Consider the following 17,472-nt stretch of genomic DNA (forward strand, 5'->3'; position numbering starts at 1 on the left):
GAGATATCTCCACTTAGGTAAGGATAGAAGTCGAGCTACTATAATTTCCAGAATCATCTACTGTGTAATCTACACACTTAATCTCTCTTGAACATCAGCAAATGACATCATATGGCAAGGCACTCATCAAAGAATTTAACCACCTGTTGTCTTCAGTACACTGAGGGGGTCTGATTAGGATAGTCTATAACAGGAGTTGCCAAAATTTGGCTTGGCTAGTTGCCTGTTTTGTGAATAAAGTTTTATTGGAACAGAGCCACATCAATTTGTTTATGTATTGTCTATGTGGGCTTTTGCACTACAATGGCATTGTTGAATAGTTCTGACAAAAACTGTATGGAAAGTAAACTGAAAATATTTTCTTTCTGGCCTTTTAAGAAAAGGTTTGCTGACCCCTGCTCTACGGCATTATTCTTTGAGTATTAGAAAGCAAACAGATCATCATAACTTGTTAAAATGCAGATCTCATTCAAAAGGTCTAGGAGTATGACCTGAGATTCTGTATTTCTGAGAAGCTCCAGATGATGCCAATACAGCTGGTTTGCACAACCCACTTTGAGTAGCAAAGGGCTCAAGGCAATGCAGTAATCTACTGTGATAGAGCATTGGTTCTCAGCCTGGGTTGATCCTGCCCCACAGAGGACATTTAGCAATTTCTGGAGACATTTTGGGTTGTTACAGCTAGGAGGAGATACTATTGACACCTAGTAGATAAGTACTAGGAATGATGCGAAACATCCTACATCACAGGACAGCACCCCCACAACAAATAACAGCTCAGCTCCCAAATGTCAACAATGCAACTGTCAAGAAACCCTACATTAGAATAGTTATTAACTTTGAATGCACATCAGAATCGACTGGGAAGCTATGAAAAATATCAACACTACTTCCACTCTGGCCATGAAAATCTGATACCAGACTTCCCCTTCTGCTGTGAAAACCCATAAATAAATAGAAAACAAAATTAGTCAAAATATATGAAATAACTTAGGGATCTAAAACAAAGCTCAGGAAGGGAAAATAACATAGACCTAAGAAAGGCCACAATTTAAGATTTACTGCAGACTAGGCCAAAAAAGCCTGAACAGAAGTTATAAAATGATCAGGTTTAGTCACCAGTAAGTTAACTGTCTGCCAGAACTAACCTCAAAACTCTTTAAAGGAATGCAATAAAATCTGGAGTCTAAAGACCACAGCATCCACAATGTTCAGTATACAATAAAACTACTACAAATGAGATGCAGGAAATGTGACCCATAACCAGGAGAAAAAATAAACAGAGATTCAGGGCTGATCCAGATGGTACAATTATCAAACAAGGACTATAAAACATCTACATAAATATGTTCAAGGAATTAAAGTTGAACATAATTAATGAACAGATATGGGGGAGGTGGAATCTCAACATACAAAGAAATATACTTGTGGAACTGAAAAATACAAGGTATAACATGAAAAATTCATTGGCTAGGTTTAACAGCTGATTTGACAATCAACTAGAGGTCAGGCAAAAAACAACAACAACAACAACAAAAAAAACAAACAAAAACACACCACCACCCAACCTGAGGTACAGCAACATAAAAGACTGATTTAAAAAAATAGTTATTTAGCTGCCTATGAAAAAGGTAAAGTATTCTAACATGCATGTATTTGGAACTCAGAGAAATAAGAGAGATTAAGGCATGAAACAAATTGATGAAATCATACAAAACCTTTCCAATTTGAAGACAAATATCAACCCATAGATAAAAGTAGCTCTACGAACCCAAGGCACAATAAACAAAAGACAGCCATCCTTACAAAACCAAAAATAACAAGCAAATCTTGAAAGCCACAGAAAGAAATACATTATAAATGGGCCAATAAGAATAACTGCTAACTTCTTAGCAGAAAAAAAACAGACCTATGAAGATGGAAACATCCTTTTTAAAGTTCTGAAAGAATAGATTCCATATGCAATGAAGCTTTCAAAACCAAAGTGAGGGGCATCCAGTTATAGACAAGAAAGAGTAAGCATCCCGCCTTATTCTGGTAATTAAAGAGTGGACAAAAAGCACCTATCAAAACACTGAAAATTCGAAAAATGACCCTCCCTTGAGTCTCCACCCGCCATGTACTTTAGTACCTCCTATTACCCCAGCCTGGGCCATAAAAGAGCCTGCGGTCTGGAAACAGCAATATGCACAGACTGGAAAAAAAAAAAAAAAAGACAAAAACATGAAAAACATGCTCTATCTAACCAATAGCCCTGGGGGAGGACAGGTCTACAGGACAGAATCCTTTTATACCTGCTGAACCCTAGGTGAACACCATGAAAGAAGCTGTACCTTACTTCTCTCCAGGTGCTGTGGAAACGGGGCGGTGGGGTGGGGGGGATGGTGGGGGCGGTGGGGAGGTGGCAAGGGCGGGGTGAAGAGGGAGGGTACAGTCCTGTTGAGTATCATCACCCTACACTAACCAGGGAGCACACCTACCCTTCCCCCATCAAGCACTGTGGAGACGGGTAGAGCCCTGTTGACCGTCCTCACACTAACAAGGTGATACCCTATCCCACTGGGTGTTAGGGAGATTGTGAGATAGAGCTCTGACAACCTTTCCCAGCCTGTACTACTGAGGTGGTCCCCCTTCCTTCCCACCAGGAGACTACCAAAACTGTAAGGCAGAGCCATATAGCCTGTTCCTCCCTGCACTAACACAAGCAGATGTGGTGCCTGTCTTCCTCCCCACCAGACACTGTAGAGACCTACCAACCTTCTCCACCTTGCATTGAGCAAACATCAGAGCAACAGCAACCCTCCACGCTGGCCTCAGAAACTGGAGAGGCACTTGCCCTTTTGACCGTGCCTGCTGTGCATTAAACAGCAAAGAGTTGGCATCGCACATCTCCCTAACTAGAAAGCTCTGTTCTCAGTAATTGATATAACTACTAGAGTGAAAATCAGCAGGAATATAAAATAAATTAGTAACATCACAAGATAATGGGATCTAGTTGATATTTATAGACTACTTCACCCCCAAACAGGAAAATACATGTTCTTTTCAACTGCAACTGGAACCAACTGGAACCAGGCAGACCGTCATATCCTATCCATAAAACAAACCCTAACAAATTTATATTGTTAGACCATAATATAATTAAACTAGAAATCAATAACTGAAAAAAAAATCTTCAGATACTTGGGAATTAACACATTTCTAAATAAGGTATTAAAAGTCTCAAGGGGAAATATATTTTGAACTGAACAAAATTGAAATGTATAAATATTTACAGGATGCAGTACAAACAGGGTTTAGCAGGACACTTATAGCATGGAATACTTACATTAGAAAAAATAGTGGGTTCAAATCAATAGCCTAAGCTTCTACCTAAACTGGAAAAAAGGGAAGAAAATACACCAAGATCAAGATGAAGGAAAGAAATAATAGGAAAATCTCCAAATGCTTTAAAATTTAAAGACCCCTTTAAATGGGTCAAAGAGACCCCAGGAAAATTAAAAAATACATTGAACTGAATGGAAATAAAAATACGACATATCAAAACATGGGACATAGCTAATGTCATGCTAGAAGGGAAATTTATAATACTAAATACTTGTACTAGAAAAGACAAAAAGTCCCAATTTAATAATCTGTTTGCACTCAAAGAAATTATAAAAAGAAATGACAAGTATGTGACATTTGTTAATTAGTGTGAGTTAAACATCCCACAATGTAGACATATATCAAAGCATCACATTGTACCCCATAGATATGATATATACAATTATATTTGTCAAAAAAAGAATTAAAAAAAAATCCAAAGCAAGCAGAAAGAAATAGAAATTAGAGCAGAAATCAATAACATTGGCAATTAAAAAATACAGAATGATCAATCAAAAGCTGGTTCTGAGACATGACCAATAAGAATGACAAACTAGCAAGACTAACAGGGAAAGAAAACACAAACTACCAGTATCTGGGAAAAAACAAATATCACTACAGACCCCACAGGCATTTAAGGGATTTGAATAAAGGAATAGTATGAATAATTATACCAACAAAAATTTGATAGCTCAGATGAAATGGACCAATTCCTGGAAAAATCACAAATTACCAAAACTAACTCAAGATGAAATAATAAAAATGCAAGAGATAAATAGTTGTGACAAGAGTCCATATGACCTGCAAAACCTAAATTTTTTACCATCTGGCTCTTTACAGAAAAGTTTGCCTACTCTTGAAATAAATATCTGAATAGTCTTACTAAAGAAATTGAATTCATAGCTAAAAAGGAATCTCCAGACCCAGATGGTTTCACTAGAGAATTCTGCAAAACGTGAAAAAGAAACAAGATCAATTCTATACATTTTCTTCCAGAAATTAAGAAGAGGAGGAAGGCTTCTCAACTCATAAGGTCACCATTACCCTGATACCAAAACCAACAAAAACAGTAGAATAAAAAGATAACAACAGACATCAGCTCTCATGAGCACAGATGTAAAACTCCTCATTAAAATACTAGCAAATTAAATCCAGCAACATATAAAAAGAATAATATAAAATGAAGTGGGGTTGATTCAAGGAATGGAAGACTAATTCAATATTCAACCACAAACCAGTGTCATCCACCATGGTAACAGTCTAAAGAAGAAAAATCACATGATCATATTAATTGATACAGAAAAAGCATTTGACAATATTCAGCACCTATTCATGATGAAAACTCTTAGTACATTAGAAATGGAGGGGAGCTTCCTCAACTTTATAGAGAACATCTATAAAAATGTCTACAGCTAACCTACTAAATAGTGAATGGCCAAAAACTGGAAAGAAACCAAATGTTCTTCAATGGTATATCCATACTTCAGATTACTACTGAGCAATAAAAAGGAATGAACTGCTCATGTACACAAAACTTGGATTGATCTCAAGGGCATGATGACGAATGAAACAAAGCCATTCTCAACAAGTTACATATCATAAGATTTGATTTATATGATACACTCAAAATGATAAAATTACAGTGATGCAGAATAAACCCACTGCTTTCTGAGGATTAGGATTGGGAAGAGGGTGTCACTATAGCATGAGCAATTCCTACGTGGTCATGGAACAGGTCTGTAGGATAATTGTGGTGGTTACTCCATACATATAATAAAATATCTAAGGAACACAGACATGCACGAGTACATGTCAAAATTGGTGATATCCTAATAAGGTCTGTATTTTATGGTAGTATATGAATGTCAATTTCCTGCTTTGTAAAATTATATTATGGTTATGTAAAATGTTTTCATTTGCAGGAGTTGGGTGAAAGGGTAGGTAAGGGTATAGGGAGGCTGTATGTATTTTTGCAATTTCGGAGTCTACAGTTACTTCAAAATAAACTGTTAAAAAAAGAAATGCAGAAATAAAATATAAATCCACCACTACAAAAAAAAATGAAGGTGAAATACAAATATTTTCAGACAGACAAGAGGTGACAGAATTAGATTCCAGGAAATATATACTACAATAAATGTTAAAGGAATTTGTTCAGGCTGAAGAGAAATTATACCAAACTAAGATCTATTGAAGGAATAAAGAATTTCAGTAACTGTAAATACTGGGATATGTTAAGACTTTTTTTCCTTTTCCTTTCTTAATTTTTTTAAAACGAAAAATGGCTCCTTAAAGCAACAATACCAATGCATTCTGAAATATATTACACATGTAAAAGCAAAACGTATAACAACAATAGCAAAAAGGATGAGGGATAAAGGGAAGTATATATTTGTAAGGTTCTTACACATTAAGTCAAGATAGAATGTAATATGATCAGTTAAATGTGCACATGGTAATTTCTAGAGCCATGCTGTCTAATATGACTTGAGCACTTGAAATATGGCTAGTTATAATTGAGATGTGCTGTTACTATAAAATAGACACCAAATTTTGAAGACTTTAGAAAAAGATGTAAAATATCTCAGTAATATTATTCTGATTATAGCATTGTGGATACTGGTTTAATCAGAGGACGTTATTAAAATAGAGTCTACCTGTTTCTTTTTACTTTTTGAAATGTGGTTAGTAGAATTTTTTAAATTGCATATGTGGCTTGCATTATATTTCTGTTAGGCAGGATTGTGCTGAGCAGGGATTTGCAAACTTGTTTTGTAAAATGCCTGAGAGTAAATATTTTAGGCTTTTTTGACCATACAGTCTCTGTTGCAGTTAGCTCTGCCACTATGGAACAAAAGCAATCAAATACAATATGTAAGTGAATGAGTATGGCTATGTTCCAATAAAACTATTTACAAAAATAGGTGGTTGGCTGAATTTGGCCCATAGGCTATGGAGCTGACTGACCCCTTGCTCTAGAGTGACCACCAAAAAAAAAAAAAAAAAAAAAAAAGAACAAGCATAGAAGCATAGTTAAAAAAAAATTCTCAATTAGTCCAAAATAAAGCAAGAGGGAGGTAAAAAGGGACAAAGAACAAATGGGGCAAAAAGAAAGCAAATTGCATAATGGTAGATTAAACCCAGCTATATCAATAGTTACCTCAAATGGAAATGGAGCAAATACAGTTACATGAAATAGACATGGAGCAAATAAAAGATAGTGTTTGCCAGATTTTATAAAATAGCGAGGCTCAACTATATGCTAGTTACAAAAGCCACAGATAAAAAGACACAAGTGGATTAAACAAAGGATGGAAATGGATACAATGTATAAATATTAATCATAGGAAGGCTGGAATTGTTAAAAGTCAGATGAAGTAGAACTCAAGATAGAGTATTTAATAGATATAAAGAAAGATATTTCAGAATGATGAACAGGACAGTTAACCAAGAACATATAACTACTATCTGCATATACCTAATAACAGCATCAAAATCTATGAAGCAAAAATGTATAGAAGCAAAAATGTATAGAAGAGACAAATGGATAAATTCACAATTACAGTTGGTGATTGTAACATTCCTTTGTCATTAAATGATAAAACAAGAGGACAAAATAAAACAGTAAATATATAAGATTTGAACACTATTAAACAACTTAACCCCAAACTTCATAAGTATACAAGGAACATTCACTAAACTAGGCCTTTTCCTTGGTGACAAAATAAGTTTCAGTGAATTTTAAAAGATTGCAATAATACAGGATGTGTTCTGATGACAGCAAAATTAAATTAGAAATCAATAACAAAAAAGATACCCAGTAAACCTTAAAAATACGTAGGAATTAAAAAACATACTAATAAATAATCCATGGGTCAAATAAATCAAGGGACATTAGAAAATACATTGAACTGATTAATAATGAAAACACAACATATCAAAATTTGTGAAATAGACAGCCAAAGCACAGCTTACATATTTGTAGGTTTAACTATATACGTTAGGAAAAAAATGAAGGAAAAAATTAGTGATTTAAACTTTCACCTTATGAAGCTTGAAAGAATAAATTAAACGCAAAATAAGTAGAATCAAGCAAATGATAAAGAATTAGTGAAATAGAAAACATATCAATGGTAGGTTTTTAAAAAAAAAATCAACAAAACCAAAGGTTGGTCTTTGAAAAAAAAAACCAAAAAAACCAAAGCTGGTCTTTGAGAAGATCAATGAAAATGACAAGCCCTTAGCTAGACTATTAAAAAAAGAAAGAAACCAAAAGTTACCATTATCAGAACTGAAAGAGGGACATCAATATAGATATTGGTGATGATAAAGGGAAAATAAAGAATATCCTAACTTAGTGCTGATAAATTTGAAAACTTAGATGAGATGGACAAATTCTTTGAAAAATACAAATATAAAACTGACCCAAGAAAAAAAATCTAATGATCACTCTATATATTATAGAAAGTAAATGTGCAGTTAAAAAATTTCCTACAACAAATTATCAGCCCCGATGGTTTTCTTGCTAAATTCTATCCAACATTTAAGAAAGGCAAATCTTACAAAAACATTTTCTGAAAACAGAGTGCAACACTTCCAACTGGTATAATTCAATAATGACCCTGAAAACAAAACCATACAAGGGTATTACGAGAAAAGAAAATTACAGCTGCTCTATGAAGTAGCCATCCTTTTATTCCTTTACTTTCTTAATAAACTTGCTTTCACTTTGCAAAAAAAAAAAAAAAGAAAAGAAAAAGAAAATTACAGACCAGTATCCCTCATCAGTCTAGGTATAAAAACCTTCCATGGAACTGAAATTCAGCAGGAATTGAGTTGGAATTCAGCAAACAGAATTCAGCAGGAAAACACATCATGCCTAACTGGAGGTTTATCCCAGAAGTAAAAGGTTGATTTAACATTTAAAAATCAATGTAATTCATCGTACTAGTAAAGGGAAAAAATCATATGATCATCTCAAAAGATCTCAAAACAGTATTTAATATTCATTATTTACATTTATTTTTCAACAAATATGGTGAAATTTCCTCAGCCTGATAAAAGGGCATTTAGAAAAAATCAATAGCTAACTTAATGGTGAAAGAATGAATGCATTCCTCCTAAGATCAGGAACCAAGCAAGGATGGCCACTGTCACAACTTCTATTCAACGTAATACTAGAGCTGCTAGCAGATGTAATAAGACAATGATAAAAAATAAATAAAGGGCATATATTGGAAAGGAAGAGGTAAAACTGTCTCTATTCACAGACATCATTAACTATGTAGAAAGTCCTAAGAATCTATTTAAAAAATAATAAAACCTATTGGAACTAATAAGCACATTTAGAAAGATCCCAAGACACACGATTATATTGTATATCAAATACAACTGATATAGAAATAGAAAATAAATTCTATTTCTATATACCAGCAACAAATAACTGGAATATGAAATTTTGAAAATTACTACTTAAAATGGGATCAAAAATATTTAGAGATAATTTTAATGGAAGATGTATAGACATCTACACTAAAAACTACAAAACACTGTTGAGAGAAGTTAAAGAAAATGCACATAAATGCAGAGAAGTTCCACATAAATGCAGAGAAGTACCAGGTTTATGCACTGGAGGAGTCGACATTGTTGGGATGCCAGTTCTCCATAAACTCATCTTTAGACTTAATGTACTCCCAGTCAATATCCCATTGTGCATTTTTTGGTGGAAACTAACAAGCTGCTTCTTAAATTTTATGGAGGAGACTAGGACATAAAATGGCCAATACATTTTTGAAAGAAAATAAAAGGATTAAAGAACTATTCTAATTTCAGAACTTGCTGTAAAGCGACAGTAATTGATGCAGTGTGGTGTTGGTGTAAGGAGAGACAAGTAGAATAGAAGAAAATAGAGCCCAGAAATAGGCTCACACACACAGTTAGCTGACTTTTGAAAAGGGCTCCAAAGAAATTCATTAGGAACATCTTTTCAATAAATGATGGTGCAAACTATATGAAAAAGAGAACCTCAACCTCCACCTCACACAATACACATGAATTGATTTGAGATGGCTCATAGAACCAACAATGAAAGCTAAAACCATGAGCCTTGTATAGAAATATATAGCAAAATAACTTTGTGACCTTGAGGTAGGCAAAGGTTTCTTAGGTGTCTTTACAGAAAAACAAACAAACAAACAAACAAACTATTAAAATATTGATAAATTGAACTTCAAATAAAAAAACAAATAATATAAAAAGCTTCTGCACATCCTAAGATACTATGAATTAAATGATTAGGCAGGCCACATGCTAGGAGAGGATATCCATAATACAGATATCTGATAAGGACTCCTGTGGCTTAACAATAAAAAGACAAATATCCAAATAAAAATTAGAACACTCGAAAAAGAAACTTTGTAAGAACAGATATATGAAAGGTCAGTAAAAACGTGAAAGTGCTCAAACTTAATTAGACATCAGGTGAATAATTGGAAACACAATAATACACTAATACACATGTTAGAATGGCTAAAATTAAAAAGAGTGACAATACCAAATATTGGGGAGGACATGGAATGGCCAGAACTCTTGTACATTACTGGTGGGAGTACAGAATGGTACTTTCAAGAACTATTTGTCAGCTCTTTATAAAATTGAACATACACCTGCCCTACGACCCAGCAATTCTACATCTCAGGAGAAATGAAACATGTCCATTGAAGGATTTGTGCCAGAATGTTTGTAGCAACTATATTCATGGTGGCCAGAAATGAGTAGTAGCCCAAATGTCCATTAATAGGAGAATGGCCTTGTGAATTATGATGTAGTTACACAATGGACATGTGAACTATGATATAGTTATACAATGGAGTACTGTACAGCAATGGAAAAAACAAATTACTAATACATGCATGAACATGGATAAATCTCAAAAAAAAAAAAAAACACTGAGTGAAAGAAGCCAGGCCCAAATGAATGCATACTATATGACTGCATGTTTATGAAATTCTAGAAGAGTCAAATCTAATCTAGTGATGAGAATCAAAATGGCAGAACATTCCCTAGGGGAAGAGGACTGACTGGGGAAAAGAACCAAGACTTTCCAAAGTGATAAAATCTATATATACGTATCTCATTGCCACCACAGCCAAAAAGGAATCAATTTCTTTGCATCAGTATTTTCACAGTGCCTCCCTATCCCTGTACACCAGGTGATTTTGGTGGACTTAAGTAAGGGTTGAAAAAGAATCTCTCAACTAGAGATTTTTAGAATCTCTAAGTTTTGTCACCAAGCACGATTTGTCTTTAATTTTACCAATAGGAACTAAAATATGCCTAAGTGAAGTAGTTCCTTACATAAATTTAAAATGAAACAACAAATAATGCCACTATTTTATACTCAAAAGAATGTAAAAGATTGCTATTAGTACTAAAAAAAGCATTTCTGTCTCTGGATAAACTTGCAGGCTTGCTGGCTGGCTGAAGAATGCATAAGTACTATGCTTCTAATTTTTGCCTCGGCTGTCAAGAAGTTCAGAGCCAAATTCAGTGCTCAGTTTAGTGATTAATATCCCAGCTGCCTGATATATCAATTTTCTTGATTAGGTAGGGTATACAAGGTGGGGTATTAAATTATCCTGTTTCATACTGTAAACTACCTCAAATCATTTGGGGGAAATGATGGTGTATAAATCATATAAAATGTTGGTCATTTTGACAAAATTAAATATTTTTTCACTGCAGATAATAAATGCATTGTATGCTTCTCCTTGTTGTCAAAAAAGGTTAGATTAGGGAGGATTTTTGCTGTTACTTGAATGAGTCATCTGCTAAAAGGTGAGTCACTCTCCGCCCAAATGATTGAGTGATGTAAAAAATACATCATTTTAAAATACAACCACATTGACAGGGAAACAATTCACTTATATTTGATTATAAGGGTGAGACTTGAGGAACCAATGTGAAAGTATAGAATACATTGAGTCCCTAATGGATCATAGATGGCAAAAGAAATTTAAGTGCACTTCATTACATTCTTAGAATAAAGAAATCAGATCTGTACGCAAATGTGCTTACTGCTATTCTGTTTCTATGATAACTGGTGCTGGCCGCTTTAATTTTATCAGCTGGCTAGGATATTTTCTGTCCCTTCTCATTTAACAAAACCATACAACCTTGGCCCTCAGGAGAAAATAAGATGTTTTTATTCCCAAAGGGCATATTCTAATGTAACATTAAGTTAGAAAAAACACACACAAACAACCCTCTCACCTGAGCTGCTTCATTGTTCATCAATCCAATCAGTTTCTCCTCTTTCTGCACTTTCCATGTTGCACAGGACTCAGCGCTTCTCTCACTGTGGACTTTTTTTTCGATTAACCTATTGTGTGCCTTGTTGACTTGCTTTGTTGCAGCCTTTTGTGAATCAACCTGTTGGTATAGAGTAAGTAATAATATATAATGAAAACTTTTGGTATTTCTCTAAAAAATGCATATATGTCCAGATTCTTAAAAATTCTAAACTTGCCAAGCTTTAAAAAAGAAAATAAAGAGGAAAGCAGCAAGTGGACATTACAGAAAAACTATAGTCGTTGGCAAGATCCAGACCCTTTCTCATCAATGGGACAAAACCAATTAAAATTAGTGTCACTGCATGCACACGTATGTTTCTTACGGCACTATTCACAATAGCAAAGACTTGGAACCAACCCAAATGTGCATCAATGATAGACTGGATTAAGAAAATGTGGCACATATACACCGTGGAATACTATGCAGCCATTAAAAAGGATGAGTTCATGTCCTTTGTAGGGACATGGATGAAGCTGGAAACCATCATTCTGAGCAAACTATCGCAAGGACAGAAAACCAAACACCGCATGTTCTCACTCATACGTGGGAATTGAACAGAGAACACTTGGACACAGGGTGGGGAACATCACACACTGGGGCCTGTCATGGGGTGGGGGAAGGGAGGAGGGATAGCATTAGGAGAAATACCTAATGTAAATGATGAGTTAACGGGTGCAGCACACCAACATGGCACATGTATACATATGTAATAAACCTGCAGGTTGTGCACATGTACCCTAGAACTTAAAGTATAATAAAAAATAAAATAAAAAATAAAATTAGTGTCACTGTACTCTTTAGAAATTATCTCTACAGATAACTTGCTTACTGAAAACAACGTTTTTAGAGAAAATTGTCACATTTTAAAGCTGCACATGAATTCATTATTAACCTTTGCTGGGAGTGTATCCAGTATATCTTTGTAGTTTAAATTCTTATTAATTAAAATCTTAGTTTTCTATCATTGAAGTGAGCCTAATTAATGTGAATATATAAAAGGAGCTTGTGATGTTGCTTACATTTTTGTGCAGGTAGTTTAACCTTTGAGCAAGATGAATAACAGTTCATGTCATCGAATACTGTGTACCAGTATCAGAGGTTAAGTTCTTCTACAACAAGCTTGCTGTCTCTAAGGTTTCTTTTTCACACCATGATGATATCTGGGGGATGCCTGACTGTCAATAACCTTGAAGTAGACTCAGAAATAGAAGGGCAGAACCCACAACACTGTTGGAAGATTGAAAGCTACAGCGAATGTCCTTATATGAAGTATTTGTTCAGCAGCTTCATGTTTATACCAGCTGAAAGTGCCATCACCTTTTTTTCATGAGTTAAACAGGGGGCAGAAGATAGGAACAGCACAAAGGGGAAATAGTGGAGTAGCCAGTGCCAAAATAGAGAATGAATTACATTGGCTGGGCAAGCAGAGCCTTAATTTGTAGTCTCTCAATTTTTAGCTTTTATCGCCAAGTGTGTTCACTCCTTCCCTTTAAAATATGCTGGTGTTTTGTGGCTAAGCCTAAATTGTCACAACACCACTCTATTCTCCCCTCCTCCAGGATCCCAGCTCAAAACCACTGCCTTTCAGTAACCTGAAAGTTGGAAATGTTTCTTAATCATGCAGGAATTCTTTATTTTCACCACTCAACCTTCCCAAACTACTGGGAAAATTTATGTCACCATCTTCTGAGCCACTTTCTGCTGAAGTCATCTTGGTAATAAATGTACCTGATACCATTAGTGTGAAACAAAGGGTCTCCCGTGGTTCTTGCATACTGTTTTATCCTATTAAAACATTGGCTTACCAATTCTTGTGAAAATGTGTTCCATGTTATAAAGGGTGAGATTTGCCCTCCCAGCTTTATTGAGATATATTTGACAATAAAAATTATATATAAGGTATACAATGTGATGTTTTGATACATGTATACATTGCGAAATGAATACAACAATCAAGTTATTAACACATCACCTCACGTTAGTCACCATTTCTTTGTGTGAGAATACTTAAGATCTACTCTCTTAGCAGATTTCAAGAATACAACACAGTATTACTAACTACAGTCACCATGCTGTACATCAGATCCCCAGAACTCATTCATCTTATAACTGAAAGTTTGTACCTTTTGACTAGCATCTCCCCATTTTCCCCAGGTCTCATCCCGACAAATACTGTTCTATGCTCTGCTTTCATAAGTTTATTATTTTTTTTTAGATTCCACCTATAAATGAGATCATACAGTATTTGTCCCGTGTCTGGCTTATTTCACTTAGCATAATGTCCTCCAGATTCATCCATGATGTTGCAAATGTCAGGATTTCCTTTTTATGGCTGAATAATATTCCATTGTGTGTATGTGTGTATATGTATATATATGTGTATATGTATATATGTATGTGTATATATGTGTGCATATATACATATATATGTATATACATATATACACAAACAGACACAATATATATGAATAAAATACACTTCGTGGATAAAGAAAATGTGTTCTATAACCACAAATAATATTGTGGTTATGGACCACACTTTATCCATTCACCCATTGACACACACTTAGGTTGTGCTGTATCTTGATTATTGTGAATAGTGTTGCAATGAACATGGGAGTGCAGATACCTCTTTGACATCTGGTTTTATTTCCCTTGGATACATACCCAGAAGCAAGGTTGCTGGCAGTTTTATTTTTAGCTAAGATATTATTGAAGTTTTTAGTGCCTCCTATATGCTAGGCATTTTAGGTTTAAGAGTTTTTGCCCTGGGAGCCTCTGACGTATAAGCAAAATTTAGTATAATATATTCACTCCTCTGTGAAGGTTCCTGGAAGAGATGATGCCTCCTGTATCTGCTTTTAGTTGGCTGAATGGTTAGGTTGCACTGCCGTGGGCACTTCTAGCTACTAAACAAAATGATAGCCAATTAATGGAAAATTTTATTTCTAAGGAAACTTTTATTGTAAGAGTGAAGTAGATGATAGTGAACACAGTGAAACTTTTTCTCAAAGATAGAAAAGTAAATATAGAAAACACCCTGGGCATCCCTTATAATAGAAGGATACTACACAAATGTGAGACATTTTCAAGAAAGTAGGTATGAAAATGAGGTAGTTTTTATTTAATTTTCCATTGGAACTTCACACTGTTCTATAAAATCAAGAATACCTTTGGACTCCTAAAAATTAATAAACCAAAAATGTGCTTCTAATTAAGAATCTGTATTTCACTATCCTCATATACAGAAAATAAAGAGAAGTTCATAGAATTATTTTGAGACTTAAAGCTTAGGAAAAAATTTTGTAAACCGTTAAATTCTATACAAATACTACTACTACCAATAATAATATATTCAACTCCGGATATGCTATGGGAGCCTCAGATTTAAGGTGAATGAAGGGACAACCTTTTAGCTCTGACCTGCAGCTACTTCTCTGCCTAGCTAAAGCATTTAGGAAGGATGGGAGGGCTCATTATGCCCAAGTGTCTACACTATTACAATATAGTAACATATTATAGTATATTACTGTATATTGTATATATGATTCAAGCACCATAATAAGGTGGGAGTCATTGATAAACGGTTAAAAGGATCCTCTGGTTCTTGAAAAATAGTTTATTCAAGGGTCGTAATGGGGCCTTTAGTAACGCTGTTTTCCATCTTGGCTTTAACATTCTTATCTGGTAATTCTAGAGCTTTAGCTCACCTCAATAAGCATTCTTATTGAAATATTGTTTCTTTCAGTGAATTTTGGAAATTAAATCCTAGTGGGTGGCATAAAGAGACTGTGATGGTCTTGATGAGACAGTCTTCTAATTTGATTGGCGGTGCTAACTCAGGAGCCCCCAGAACTACTAGCAAGTGACTTCAGTTTTACATCCCTCATTTTGATTCAGGCAAATACCCCAAAAGATTTGTTTTTCATGAAAAAAATATCAATATCACTACTCTCTTGACAAAAATTCATTTCCAATTTAACTCCAATAACAATATTTGAGGACTTCTCTGTCCAGGTTTACAGAGAACAGTTGATAATGTCTAGTAAAATCCAGTATTGGAAAAAAAAAAAAAAACTTTTTCTTTTGCAAAAAGGTGATGTAAGTTTGGTGAGATTCTTAGGGTAATGTGCTACCTTCTAATACCTAATCAAAATATGTTTTTCTTAAAAATACTGTTATTTCCCTCTGTATAAGTTTCATTTGTTATTAGCAAAATAACATTTAAAAATGTAAACAGTTACAACTTTTTTCCCTTGAATACTGAATGATGGCAACATTTTATTTATTTATGTATACCTTTTCTGGTCCAATGTCTTCTTTTAAAATATCTTTGTCCAAAAAATGTATTAGTCCAGAATTCATTCACTACTCTGTTAAACAGCTCTATAACTAAATACTTAACTACATATAACTATAAACCCATTTATAAAGTAATAAGAAATGATTTTAGTTACTAATAACAGGATTCTGTCTGTGACTAAAAAGAAATTTGGAGCCATGTGATTGATATGCATTTTGGAATGATTTTTGTTATGGAAGCAATCTATTGTGGAAATCATCCTATACGTGCATCATTCAGGGGAACTGGGAACAGGATGGTTTATACTGTCATACCTTGCATTTGAACATTTTCAGGTTTGGTTTTTGTAGCACTGCAAAATCTGTAGACTTTGAAAATTAAGATACTTAAAGTTTAGCCACATATGGTGAGCCCATATCTTATGCTATCATTATTAAATATATGTATGCACTTAAAATACTATAATAAATAAATAAATATTGATCTGCTGCAAAATATATCCCCATATCATCTTACTGTCTATATATCCAGGCTGATCACATTTCTTAACAGAAATTAGCGTAGGTCTTAAAAGCATGTATTATTTTTAAGTGCTTTTTTTACTCATAATCAAAATAATCAAAAGGGATAAAATATTCTTGATGGAGGCTCATTGGAAAAAGTGTTTTATGTTCTATTCTCTACATATAAAAATGGTTTCACAACAAACACCCTTGAATTTGATGAAACTGAAAATTCTGGTGGATAATAATCAGAATTTTATATCAGAGGATATAGCTATCAGTTTTTAAAATGGCTTCTTTTATATTTCAATTAAGTTTATGAAACTGAAAAACTACAAAAAGGGAAAAATCTACTTAAATTAGCATAGATTAAGTGGTGACCATTATTGCAACGAAAATACTACGTCAAGGAAATGGCTCTTTGTTTTGTTGCAAAAGTGATAAAAACACAAAAGTCAATAAAACTGTTAAAACAAGTCTCAGTAATTACCAAGATCAAAATCCAGTGGCTTTTTATTAAACATGAACTTTTGTTCTGCCTTCTGCAATACGTAAATAGTGCTGACAATTGGTTTGTGAGGCACTTGCTACAATAAAATCTAATTGTATCATGAGAGAAAGGTGACAATCAGGAGATCATGAAAAAATTACATATTCTCACTGGTAGTTAATTAGCCATGCAAAACCTCCTCAAACAGATATTCTCTTCTATTAGGAATGATTACTATGCAGGCCTACAGATGTCAATACCACAGTCATTCAAATACTTCTTTTCCTACTAATTGAAGGTTGTAAAGCTCTGGTGCCAAGGTTTTGCTTCCAAAGAGCTAATTTATGACTAGAAGGATATTTTATGTCTTCAGTTGCAGCAACTACAAAATTCAGCAAATCAGAACCATCTGTGCACTGATACTTGACTCACCATTCATCTAGCAGCCTATCAGTCAC

General features: G+C 34.2%; 1 protein-coding gene across 20 annotated transcripts in view; it reads right to left on the bottom strand.

The window, feature by feature from the left end:
* VRK2 (VRK serine/threonine kinase 2) overlaps positions 1-17,472 on the bottom strand; it is a 114,798-nt gene that overhangs the window by 3,553 nt on the left and 93,773 nt on the right. For 14 of the 20 annotated variants that reach the window (XM_515492.9, XM_063789053.1, XM_063789049.1 and 11 more), the window contains one exon: positions 11,638-11,796. In XM_515492.9, coding sequence (XP_515492.3) covers positions 11,638-11,796 — 159 coding nt within the window. Of the gene's footprint in view, positions 1-3,328; positions 3,378-11,637; positions 11,797-17,472 lie in introns of all 20 variants that reach the window. The other 6 variants (XM_009442495.4, XM_063789045.1, XM_063789046.1 and 3 more) reach the window with 2 other exon arrangements.

The sequence above is a fragment of the Pan troglodytes genome, chromosome 12 (genome assembly GCF_028858775.2).
Source record: "Pan troglodytes isolate AG18354 chromosome 12, NHGRI_mPanTro3-v2.0_pri, whole genome shotgun sequence".
Taxonomy (NCBI): Eukaryota; Metazoa; Chordata; class Mammalia; order Primates; family Hominidae; genus Pan; species Pan troglodytes.